The sequence below is a fragment of the Poecilia mexicana genome, unplaced genomic scaffold, assembly GCF_051168715.1.
Source record: "Poecilia mexicana isolate PSO_F unplaced genomic scaffold, ASM5116871v1 scaffold_18, whole genome shotgun sequence".
NCBI classification, from domain to species: domain Eukaryota; kingdom Metazoa; phylum Chordata; class Actinopteri; order Cyprinodontiformes; family Poeciliidae; genus Poecilia; species Poecilia mexicana.
The window spans coordinates 7,909,406-7,922,840 of NW_028263387.1; the positions used below are offsets into that span (position 1 = coordinate 7,909,406).

Consider the following 13,435-nt stretch of genomic DNA (forward strand, 5'->3'; position numbering starts at 1 on the left):
TGAAAGTTGTGAGCATGAGTCCCTGTACGCAGTCTGGAGCTGAACGCAGAACCGGAGCTGAATCACGAGTGGACGAGAGATTACTAACACGTCATCACGGTGACATTAGAGATCAACAGAAACAGTTTTAAATTATCTTTAATCCTTTTTAAAAAAATGAATTTCCGATCAAAGGGCAGGGAGAGGGGGAAGACATGATGTGGCAGGGTTAAGAGAACCGGACTCGAGCTCTGGACGTCAAGGTCCTCTGATTGCGCAGCGCGCGCTCTAATGACAGCGTCACGTGGTTTTCTCTTCAATCTGATGGAAGCAGTCTTCAGTATATTTCTGGCTTTCCATGGGTCCTATTGAGGTCAGTTTTAATAAGACTAGTCCAGGACATCTGACTGTTTTCCATTATAACAGCGGGGTGCTCTTCATTGACTGGTTGAAGGGCAAAACTCTTGAGTTAATGTGGAGCAACTTCTTTACTGTTAAATATCAGATAAAAATTATTTATAGCCTGATAGGTGAAGAACAAATTAATCATCATTATCAAATTTTGCAGGAAACAATAAAGCTCTGTCACAGCAAAACAAGCTGAAACGTCAAAGGATTCTTACAACAATATGTCAGACAAGAATAAAACTTGTTTGATTTGAAGAGATCCAGCTAAATTAATCTCTGCAGGTTGCAGAAATGAAGAAATGAGCCTGGGACGGCAACATATTCCCAACATGTCCGCAGATGGAATAGTCACTTCTAGATTTACGATTTAGTGTTGCAATAAAGAGCTCTACTATGTTAAGGTGAGGATGAGGGAAAAGTCATCAATGTAGTTTTTGAGTTCGAAACCTTTGAATTTGAGTGGGGGTATCTGGGGGGTAACTGAAAGAACAAAAAGTTTCCTGTAAATGTTTTCCAGATGTATTTAAGGAGGAAGTTTGATATGATGGTGTCATGTGAATATATCTGCTTTGACTGCATTTATTCCCGGTCCCACCTCATTTTTAAAGATAGGGAATGGAAAAGGGCTGAAATAAGAGCTTTGGGGAACAGCTTTATGATTTTTGACAATAACATGCCAAATATTTTCAATGTATTAATTTCTAAAGTACTGCAGATGTATTTTTAATGAGTTTCATAGAAAGGTATTTGTAGTTTACAAATACACGCATAAAATGCTTTAATTAAATGAAACCATAATGTCAACATAAAGTTAAAGCTTTCAGAGAATAAAAATGTGATCATTATAAAATAACATTTCCAGTTCTTTATTGAAAGAATATAGATGCAGATTGATTTGAGCATAAACTTGAATCCCACCTTCTTTTTTTTGTTGCTTTCTCTGTACCCCCAAAATTGATTTTAATAACGTCTCATCAGCTAAATAATTCAACTATGTTTGTTAGAAAATGTTACAATCTGTAACTTTTGATTCCAAACTTAGATTTACACTAAATCAGAACACAATTCCCAAGATAACCTTCATAACCTTTCCGCCACCCCAAAAGAACAAGACTTGAGTCATCCACATTGTACATGACAAAACAGTACGTGTGTGATTTATTTTGCTTTTTCCTCTGACCTCTCGGTCTCCATCCTCTCCTCTCCGCTGTGTCACCATCTGTGTACCGAAAACGGGAAACGGCGCCCGTGGTTTCCACCTCCGCCCTGCCAAACTCTGCCTCCTGACCATGCTGACTGTGCCTTCCCGAGAACAGTGGAGTCATGGTTGCTCAATTTACGCAACAGTTACGTTTTTCTGCTAATGCTGAACCACAGTGGTTGCTTCCTTTTAGTAAGAATCTGCGTGGGTCCAATGACTCACGGTAGACGAGGGGAAAATATAAGCCTCCTGTAGGAAATCACATCGGATTTTACAGGAAGTCCTCTTTTACCGGAGCCAAGGCCCCGCTTTTTAAACTTTTAGCCATCTTATTCATAACATTACAGTGGACAGCTAAACAAATGCCATTTTCTTGTATAAATGTGGGCGTGGACCGATTGTATGCTTCGTGGGACAGTAGTGCGTCACGCTATGCATTACTTACTAGCTCCAACCAACATGGGCGCCAGATCAGTGGCGCCCCCTGGAAAACCTAGGTGACACTGCAGGCCTCCCAAGAGACTCACGTTCACGTCATAGAAACCCATGCAGTCTTTGTCAATGAAGACATAAATGTAAAATAAAAACAAAATAAAAATTTGAAAAAAAAAAAAAATTCCTTGGGTTTTACATGTACTTCTTCATTCAAACAACAACAAAAAAAATGTATAGGCCTATTTTTCTTTCTTTTTTTTTTTTTTAGCTGTTTCCTTAAAAAAATGTGTCCCTGTAAAAATTTTCTGAGGTTGCCAGGCACCATGGGATTATCTTGCAATTTCAAATACTGAAATATATGTTTTAACTAGGAAGGAAATCATAAATCTGTCACTTACAGTGGACATCATGTATCATTGTTTACATTTTAAACAATGTAAACAAGGATATATCCCCACTTCTAGTGGGGATATACTGATCTTAAAAATACTTTTAAGTGATATTTTTGGGAGAGAAGTTTCTTTAAGTTATAGTTATTATATGCTAGTTTAGCTATGATGAGCAACTTTGTAGTATGTACATATCGTACCTTTCAAACTAAAACGACATATTGAGGTATTGCAGCTAAACTCGAGGTCATATGAGGATGATGCTACGAATAGCATGCTAGCAAATGAAAGTATCTCAGAAATGAAAGGGTTTTGATAGTGGAGCTGATAACACAACATAGCTCAAATATTGCTTTCAAACGTGAAGCTACTAAAAAATTAAAAAACAGGATGACACCAATAGAAGCAAAGGAAACCCAACATGCTGTTTTAATCACTATTTATTGACTTTAGTCACATGCATACTTGCTTACAGCTGATTTTAGTGTGCAATACACAGCTTAACTTTGTTTTATTGTCTAGGTTATAGTAAACCAAATGCATTTAACCTCGAAGGCTGCTTTACCAAAAGTCTATACAACATGATTCATTTTGTCACATTTTCAACACAGAAGAACATTTTCTTTAAAAGCCAGAAGCCATAGATACACAAAGTACGGGTGTTTGGAGAACTTCAACATTTTGTGTCTCTGTGGTTGTTTTGCTATTTGTTGGCAAGTCTTTTATCGTTAAAAGTCAGTCAAGCTGGAGTTTTACATTCTCTGAATCTTGGACAGATTTCGTTAAACGCGTAGATGGGTGTGTATCTATGACTCCCACACAACAACACGACCACCGAAGAAACAATTTGGATAATATAGCAGATTTGATGCCTCTTGACTTCTCAGTTACAACATAAACTTTATTTTTTTTCTTTTTACAGTAAACTCTCACCGAGCTTTGTGGAAAAATCCACGCTGGCTGTTTATATGTGCTTTTTTTTCTGTTTTGTTTCATGGCACGGTTTGAAAATCTTAGTTCGGACTTTTACGGAGAATACCAAGAACTCATCAACATGTCGTATCATTCAGTCCTTAATCCAGATGTGATTGTATTCTACAAGAGTGCAAATTCTGAGTAAGCCAACTTATTGAGTGTGTGTATGTGTATATATACATACACACATCCTCGAAAAAAAGCGTGGCATCATCTGAAACGTAGCGACACGTTAAGTTTTTTTTTAAACGATTTGAACACCGAAGCTTTAAAACGGTCTCAGAAACTGAAAAATAAAGATTTGCTAAAGTAAACACGTAAAAAATAAACCGTTAGTGTTTTCTCTATCAAAAATGCTGCTTCTGATGTAAAATCCGATACAAGACTCTAGTATCAAATGCTTCTTCTGCTGGATTTTTGCTTCTGTTTGAGATGAGAATACGTCAGGTTAATCTGCTAAGGAATAAAAATCTTTTAGCTGGCTTCTTGGACACATCTTCCACTCTGTCATCTGGGTCCTCACCTAATAAAAAAAATCCCTAAAATAAAGCAAACGAATCACTGCAGCACTTTAAAAAAGAAAGAAAAAAAAGCACATTATAAAAACACGACAGTCCAATCAGTCCACACTGAGGATTAGCCAAACCTATATTGAAAAGAGAGAAGAGATATCATACTATATATTAGCGTTGCAAGTTTCTCACATTTATGTATTTATAATTCACAAGAGCCTCCACGGAAAGCAACGGTATTAAGCAAGTGGGGCCACCAAAAGGAACAGATGTCAAGATGAAGAACTTTGTTTTTTTGTTGTTGTTGTTGTTATGAGTACGGTGCTGGTTGTGGTTTAGCCTTGAAGCATTTATAGAAGACCACGGCATACAGTCACAGGCTGAAATATTCGGCTTTGAGTTTGGAATGGCTAACAAAGGGTGAGAATAATAATAATAATGATAATGATAATTTATGAAAGCACAAAACAGTGGGATAAGCTAACTAGCTGGCCTGACTGACCGAAGCAATGATATGTAGGCAGAATAACAACTTTAACCAGACTGGTGAGGCTAATCCCATGTTAGCGTTAGCATTAGCGGTGTCTTTTATCACAGTTTACCAAACTACCTCAGTGGGAGGTACAGTTTATCATAATCATAAAAGATCAACAACTACATCAACTTTTGGGAGCCTGGTTTCCAAACCACTTTAGCCAAAATGTCTAACCCCAACTTATAAGAAAAATAAAGTTTTATTATCGTACCACAAGACCAAACAAAGCTTTAAAACACCTAAAATTAGATATTTCTTTAAAATAACCTAAAATATTGTTCTTATTAACAAAATGAATTCTAAAAATAATAGAATAATCTTTTGTGGATTATTATTAAGAAGGCCATGTTATGCTTTTTCTCAGAAATTTGTATCTGTACTCCAAATCGGTGATGGGCAGTTGAGTAATTTAGCAGTTTAAATGTCTTTTTTGCCTGAATTTATTCAAGATTATTTTTTAAAAAATGTTTTTTTTCTGCCAACGAAGAAGAGATTGCTAATTTGCATATAGAATATATAATAGATATGAATGAAGGGCAAAACTCTGACCACTAGATGGCATTAAAGTGTTTCTAATATGATCTGTGATATTTATTACTGTATAATTGGGTCAAAAAATGCTAATTCTTCTGGCTACAATTTCTTATATTGAAAAAATGTCCCTACAGTCTTTTTTTTAAAGTAATTTTCATTAAACTCTTAAGTCTGTAAATGTATAAATACACCAGTACAGTGGTTTTCTAGTGCCAATAATTTAGAAACAAACATGGACTCTTTGTTAAAATATGCAGTGCATTATGATCAATCAGAAATTGCATGAAAACACAATTCCTGTATTATTCATCATGTGTGGTTTTAAATAAAGGTATCAACGCAAACATAAATATATCCGAGAGAAAACAAGCCTGTTGAAGTTCTCAGCTACCTTGGCTAACTTCCTCTTTAAGTTAAATAAATTATGAACTATTTTGTGAATGAAGCGAAGCTCAAATATCTAGCTGGAACATGTGATAGCAGCTCACCTGGAGAGCACCGGTGCCGATCCTGTTGGTCAAGAGGACCAAACTCCCAAAAGTTTGGCTTCATTCCACAGACAGGCACAGTCATCCGCTAACAAGCTATCATTTTCCCTGATTATCCTGACTTGCTTCCTCAAATTCTTGCGGAACATTTGGCAGAGTCGTAAAGATTGCACTATAGTTAATCTTTCTTGTGCTGTACCATGTGCTCTGTAAACACATTAAGCCCCGTAGTCACAGGGGGGCGCTGCCTACATACTGCTAATAACTACCGCTGGGGTGTGAATATAGGGAGACGTTTATGGGTTTGTTTTTCACAGCTCCGTGATTGCGGTTAAAAACGAGCGGACGGGGGGCGGGAGGCTGCCGAGATGGAGGGCGTGTTTATTGTGCCTCACACCACGGGCGGTCTGACATGAAAGCCTCTGGGCTCTCAGTTCGAGAAGAGCCGTCGTGAGGGGCAACCGTGCATGATGAAAGTATCGAGCTGTCGCCGGCCTTTTCCGAGCCCTGCTCCGGCGATCTGTGTAAACAAATGTATGATTGGTTTTTAGTCAACCTCGTAGTTAAAATGCGAATCTTAAAACTAATCCGACACCTTCGTTATTAACTCAATGTAAAGTTTCTCTCTCTGTTAGCTCCGCCAGTCCAGCCTTACAAAGCTCCATCTCATTTTTTTCTCTTATTTTTCTTTTTCTTTTTAGTCAGACCACTCGTTCTCATCCAGCTCCGAGTCGTCGTCGGATTCGCTGTACTCCACAGCGATGCGGCGTGACAGGATGGTGGCCACGTCGTTGCCGACAGGCTCCCGCTTGGCTTCCTGTTCCCTCTGCTCCTGAACCTTCCTCAGCTGGATGCCTGTGAGGGACAAAGGGAAGGGAGGAGCAGTGAGGTCTGATGAGAGCTTTGTCTCTAAATACTACTGAAAATATCTTTCATTTTATCAAACTGCAAGCATAAACTATTAAGGATTAAGGGTGTTTTCACACCTGATAGTCCTTGTTCAATTGGAAACCAAAGTTTAGCTGGTGCAGTTCTCTTTCACAGGCCATTGTATCAAACTATCCAAACCATTTGAAAAACCTGTTCACCTCCTTGCCTGTGGGGGCGCTGCACCAAGAACCATTGAAGGAAACAACATGAAAACCTCAGAAATTTACATTCTTTGCAAAATGTAACAAAAAATGGAGTTGCTTAAGATTTTAGCCTTTGTAGGATTTCCCTTTTGTCTTTGGCTAAAGACCATGAGTCAAGCAATAGACTTTTGCATTTTTTTGGTTGTATTTACCCGGAATGCCTTGTGCTATAGTCCCATTCCTGCTTTTGGAGCAGTCTCTGGTCTGCTTGGTGTTCAAACCTGGCGCCACAGATCACTTCAACCAATCAGAGACCGAGGTTTATGGTGGACCAGAGTTTGCTTATATGGTCAATTGTGCATTCATACCTCCCCAAACAAACTGGACGTTCTAGGCAAGCAAACTAGAGATTGATCAAAGTAGACTAAACAGGGCTGGTGTGAATGCACCAGGGAGACTGAGGTCAGGCATGTTTTTTTATTGACTGGATCTCTATAACCACTGTCCGCCTTTACCGGTCTACACACTAACAACTTCAAGAAAGTTGGTGTTTAGAAAATGTTAATGTCTTCCAATAAGCCATAATTACTTACTTATATTTTCAAATTTCCTGTCAACTTTAAACATTTTTTAACTCAAAAACACGGTATTGTCCTCTACCACCAGGGCTAGAAAGTTTTCTGGGAGAAAGCCTGAAAGATATTCGCCACACATGTAGAAATCCTGGCACTCGTACCTCTACGTATGGCGGCCAGCAGGTCGGAGCGTGCGTCGCTCATCGGGATCATCCCCAGCATGGTCGACTTCCTCGTCGAAGGTGCTGAATCCACGGCCGTCTGGCCGACAGCGGCGTGTGGCGGGGACGGGTGAGCCTGGTGTCCCAAGGGCACTCCGGGAGGTGGGGGCGGAGGGGCAGCCGGAGGTGCACCTGAAGGGGGGTGGGCGGGGGAAGGTACGTAGTTGGCCGGGGGAGGAGGAGGGGAGGGGGAGTAGTGGCAGGAGAGGGCAGAGGAGGTCGGCGGGATGGCGGAGGCGGCCGCAGAGGGCGGCGCTGTGGCTGAATCGAAGGCAGTCTGTGCGGATGGGATGGTTGGCGGGGGTGGGGGAGGAGCCGGGGGGATGTAATACTCTGGTATGGTGGAGGGCTGCCCACTGAAGAGGGAGAAAGAGGAAATACACATATATATGGATCAGTACTACTCAATCATCTTTACAGAAACATCTTTAGACATGACTGCATTTCTTTGCATGTGGAGCTGACAAGTGAGATCTAATCACCAAAGCTCGGTGTGAACAATCAGAGTCACGGCTTTCCCAAACTTCACCCTGAGTCATCGTCTCCTACGTGGACGACGACTTTGCAATTCCCATTCAAGACTTTTTATCCATTTCACAATGTTTGCAGGTATATTGTGAAAACTCGTACAAATCCACATAATTCACACATAAACGCTCCAAAAACATTCATGTCGCCTGCAGGAAACACGCCTACTAACTTCAGACTAACACATCGCACAGAACGCTATGTGAAATAGTTAGTTGAGAAGCGGAATAGGACGGCTCACTGCGAGCAAATGATGCAATTTTTGCCACGTGACTACGTCAATGAGATCCAATTTCGATGCTTTGGATGAAGTAGGGGAGAGCCTTTAGAGTTGTCCACTTGAAATTCAATCAGCAGGATGAATGTTAGTGCCAACCCCAGTAAGGACCACAGACTCCAATACAATCTCTAAGACTTCCACCTAGTTTCTTTGGACTGGAAAGAGAAACCGGTAGTCTGACCCTAGGGCACTAAATGCTGCAATCTCATAAAAAAAACAGAGATTCTTCAACGTAATGAAAGAAGATTCAAGCCTTGAAATCCTCAATGTTTGAACTAAATCAAAGCCACTGAACCATTTACACTGTAATATTCACCACGGTGTCACTTTGTCAAATTAGCAAGCCTACCCGTACCCAGCTCGGTATTCCTTAATCGACTGCTGCCTTGGCCCATTGACCGTTGGATCTCCGCCGGCCTGGACCCCGTGTCCCGATGGGGTCCTGCCGAGGGAAGCTGCGTGTCGACCCGGGGGTCCTGCCCCGGCGGCTCCAGGGGGCTGGTTGGCTGGCCTCAGGCCGCGATCGAGCGACTGTGTCTGGGCAGCAGCAAGGTGATCCCTGGCATGGTGGTCAGCGGGATGGGCAGCGCTTGGAGCCTGGGTAGTCGGGTGGTTGGGACTTGCCGGGTAGGAGTCGGACGCCATTGACCTATTGGGTTAAAATTGAGGAGGGGAGCTCGGTTTTATTCAAGCGTAGCCTAAAGTAATATCCTAATATTGAGATCAATGGAAAATACAATTTTTAATCAACGACCTGAGCCTGGATTCCATTTTAGTTGATTTCCATTTGCTTTAACATTTTAATGTTTGGCTGTTTGTACTTCTACCAAACTGTGATGCTCTGATTAGTATATTTGAAAAGAAAAAATACAACACTGGGTCTCACTTACAGTCTCCATAAGAGGGCAGCACACAACTTCTAATGACACAGGTAGAAGGCATTTCAGAGTGCCTTGAAATTATTGGTGGATGTTTATCAATTATTGAAAAATTCTTATCATGATAAGAATTTTGACTTATAGATGTGACAATAAAATCCAATTAACGATGTTTAAAACACCCCACATCTGTCCTTATTGTCAGGATTGATAGCTTCCATCAACTGATCACCACCATAATGTTTCAACTTGGTTATATGTGTTCAAGATGATGGGAAATTGACTAAAAAGTTAAATTTTGCCTTCTTCCACACATTTTCTGTCCTCAACATGTCTTCTGACAAAAAGGTTAGGATTTTACTTTGCGTTATCGGAGTAAAGGGGGTCTGAATACTTGCAACAATGTATCATTTCCCCCCACTTCAGAGTTACATGCTGCTTTGTGATGGTCTAATACAGTGGTTCCCAAACTCTTTCTTCTGCGCCCCCCCAGTGGTTTCCAAACATTTTCTGGCCCCCCACCTATGGATTACAAATGGCTGTCTGGTTGAAACGACGCGTGTGACGGGGGGGAGGGGTCGACTTTTTGGGGGGCAAAATGAATGTACGTAGCTGAAAATAGACACCAACGTCGGTAGCCTAAAAGGTACTTGTTAAGCTTAAGGTTCTGTATTGATATTAGCTAGTCATCTTTTAGCTAACATTACCTGCATCCAACAGCTTTACTCAACTCGGTCGGTTAGTTTGGAGGGAAAAACTGTGAAAAGTTCTTTGCGTTTTGCTGGTTTGCTGCCGTGATTCTAACACAAACCTACGTAGCTCTGCACAGCAGCAGCAGGTCTCCTTCACAGGTGTAAACCCAGCGCGAGCGTCTTAGCGCTCATGTTGCGTTTAAAGGCGGCTCGGAAAAACAGGTTACAACATGTTAACAACGGATTAAACAGTTTTAACTGCTGATAAAAGTGACGGAGGACACAAATATGGGAAGTGTGGAAGCCTCTACTGTATCACATTGACATAGGAATAACAGAGAGTTGGCCACTCTAAGGTAAAAACCCAGCGCATACAGTGTTCATGTTTTGTTTTATTTTTCATCCAGACGGCTTCCCGCGCCCCCCTGCAATGACACGGCGCCCCCCCTAGGGGCGCGCCCCACAGTTTGGGAACCTCTGGTCTAATACATTGCAATTTCTGTCTGTAACATAGCAAAAAAATAAAAATAGGTTCAACGGGTATTAACATGTCTTCAAGAAACTGTAAGCCTCTACATTTTGCTCGTCTTTAAATGTGTTGCTGTGTCTTAATGCAATTCCAATCCGAACATTTCCAACGGGACACATTTGAACAAATATGGTCAAATGAATTTGTGCTTGCCTCGTCTGGGATAAACAAAAACAAACTGATGTGTTAGAAAGGTACAACTGAAGTGGTGTGGGGTTAGCTGTGGTTAGCATGTACCTGCTATCTGGGGAGAGGGACCCTTCAGACGACATGCCGTGGTAAGGGGAGGGGGTGAGCCTGGCATCGGGTCGAAATTCTTTATCGTAGGCCAGAACGTTCCATTCCTGACGCCTGTTACGAGCCTTACGCACCTGCGGGACGAAACAACAGGAAAGAAAAATACAACGGGTAAAATCTATGCTTTCTTCTTTCTTTCTTTTAGTAAAAGATAAAAGACTACTGAACATACTCTTTTTTTAGTCTGTCTATTTTTTTAAACAAAGAATTACCATAAGTTCCCCAACCTAATAACCAACTGAGTAATTGTTGAAAGAAACAAAAACAAACAAAAAAAACCCTCAGAGATTAAATACATGTTAATGTATTTTATGACAATAAGTCTCACAAAATTAGCTTTTGCAATAACTTTACAACCTCATCATTGAAATGGGTCAATGTGTGGGCTTTGCAGGACTGCAGCATCTCAAAAAAGACTCAGGAAAAGGTCTTCTTCCAGGAAAATGACTAACTAATGTAACTTTTATTTAAAAAAATGTGTTTTTTTAATTTTATTAAAACTGTTACCATGATATGAAACAAAAAATCTGTGAAAACAAATCGAGCTTCTCCACCTCCTCCCTGAGCTACTTTAGCAATCTGCTAAAATGTACCACTCTCGATCAAAAACAACCAATTATAGCCAGGAGCCGGGTCTTATTGCTGTCAATTGACCTTGTGTACGTGTTGCTCAATATGCTAATAAACACCTACTCACCGTCACTGGTTGCCATGATATCTAACATTAGTATTCTTAACATGCTCTGATACTGGGAAGTATCTACAGAGTAGCAGAGAGCAAGTGGGGGAGGCAAGAGTAGGGAATGAACGGTGTGTACACGAGCATGATTGACAGTGCTAAGACTCTCCTCCTGGCTCTGATTGGTTGCTTCTTGTTAGCACTGAGAGAAGGCAGAGAAACTAGATTTTTTTTTCACAGATTATCTGTCTCATACTATGTCATCACGACATAGCGGTAGCATATGTTAAAATTTTATTTTTTATAGATGTTAGATACTGAATCTTTAAATGTATCAAGAGCAAGCGGTTACCAACCTTCTTCACCTCTCTGCTTGGGTCTTCCACCTGCCGTTGCTGCTCCTGTGGAGGATACACAGACAGACAAACAGGAGTGGAAAGGACTTCAGTCATTGGCTACTGGCTTTTCGTCTGCAGAAGGAAAGTGATCTGGACCCCTTTTTACCATCACACTGAACCAAACACACACACACACACACACACACATTCACTGGTCTACTCACTACCCAGTTCACTACTGTGAAACACAGACTAGCACACGGCGGACGACGGAGCCAAAAATGGGTGGGAACACAACAAACCAACCAAAACCAAACACAGGAGGTCAGAGAGAGAGAGGGGTGAGGTGGCGAGATAAGGTGACGGTATACACACGGACACAGACGGGAGTTCACACGTGTGTGTGTGTAGATTTAATTTTTTCATACAGTGAGGACTTTGTTTTAGTGCCGTTTCTAAATTACAAGGTGTATGTAAGACTTCCTTATTCAGAGGTGAGTGTATAATGTGTTTTAATGGAGTGTGAGGGCAGGAAGTGAGGGGCGGGAAGGGAGTGGTGGTGGTAGGGGGAGTTAGGGGTCTGGGTCGCCTTACAGAGATGGACAGGGGGCTCCTGGGTGGGGCCTGTCTGGAGTGGGGCCTGTCGGGGTGGGCCGGACAGCTCTATGGAAACATGGGAGAAAGACAAGCTGGTGCATTAGACTGAGCAGAGGAAGAGGAAAGAGGAAGGGGCTGCGCATCTTCCAAGGCCAGCTGGCTATAGATGACAGAGAGAAAGGAAGGAGGAGGTGCTGAGGGAATAAAGTAGAGCGATATCTCAGGCAGCCTGCTGCAGCTTTTTCCCTCCTCTTACACCTGTTGTTTTTTCTTAAGTGAATGCTTGATGTAAGGTTCAAAATTTGATAAATGAGTACATTTAGAAGGGAGGGAACAGAAAAAATATGACATAAGCATTAAATTCAACACAAATATTGACAAAAAGCAGCAAATGCATACAGCAGCAGCTGTTCTGGGATCTGAATGGAAGGATTTCTTTTTTTGTTTGACTAAATCAAAGTAAGATACTATCAAAAATCAGCTGTGAAAAGGCTTCAATCAACAAGTCTATACAACTTCTTCCAATTCACTAGAAGTAGCTCATAATTAATTCAGTTTTTTATTATTTATTTCCAGTTTTCAAAACAATGAATGACAGATTGAAATAATTATTTTGCAGGTCATTTATTTATTGTAATTTGGCACTCTTCTGTTTTTATACAAAACAGCCTTTTAATTGAGTGTGCTTGAAGGTGAGTTGTGTGATTGGAAACCAACATATTTGAATCAACTCTACCAATTCTGCCAAGTAAAGTACTTTCATACAAAGGCAGATACATGTCTAATGGTTGTTGATGGCTAGAAAAAGCATGTAATTTAGGTGCAGCTTGCTAACTACAATAATCTGAATAATAATCAGTGATCATATATATTTGAGCCTCTATGTAAAATTTTTAACCTGTGGTGAGCAAATCTACATTAAATTTGAACTTGAGCATGTACTTATTTTTTTAAAGCTAATTGAAGTTTTTTGTATAACACATAGGAATAACAGCTTATAATAAACCATCAAGATATAATAATACATTTCCTCTTGTCTCAATTTCAGTGACTATCAGCAGTTATTTAAGTTTTGAAATCTCTGATTACATCTTGTCACCAAGTATCCCCCAGCTGCTGCTGCATTCAACAGAGCAAAGCTAAATGGTGAAAACATTAAGATAGGAAACCATCAACTTAAATAACAAAAGAACATGACACAAGTCGGCAAAATAGAACAGATAAGCAAATTAAAGCAGAGGATGACTTTATTTCTTGTAACTTTTCTAAAACACACTCTCCTCCAGCTCCAC

General features: G+C 40.7%; 1 protein-coding gene across 1 annotated transcript in view; it reads right to left on the reverse strand.

The window, feature by feature from the left end:
- Positions 1–2,836: 2,836 nt before the first annotated feature.
- The window catches only part of LOC106927913 (actin-binding protein WASF3), a 34,703-nt gene continuing 24,104 nt past the window's right edge, over positions 2,837–13,435 (reverse strand). Inside the window, exons 6-11 of the mRNA XM_015003813.2 lie at positions 12,141–12,209; positions 11,565–11,609; positions 10,470–10,603; positions 8,489–8,782; positions 7,266–7,681; positions 2,837–6,311 (exon numbers count right to left, since the gene is read on the reverse strand). Of these exons, the coding sequence (XP_014859299.2) occupies positions 6,154–6,311; positions 7,266–7,681; positions 8,489–8,782; positions 10,470–10,603; positions 11,565–11,609; positions 12,141–12,209 (1,116 nt within the window). The 3' untranslated portion in view covers positions 2,837–6,153. The remainder of the gene's footprint in view (positions 6,312–7,265; positions 7,682–8,488; positions 8,783–10,469; positions 10,604–11,564; positions 11,610–12,140; positions 12,210–13,435) is intronic.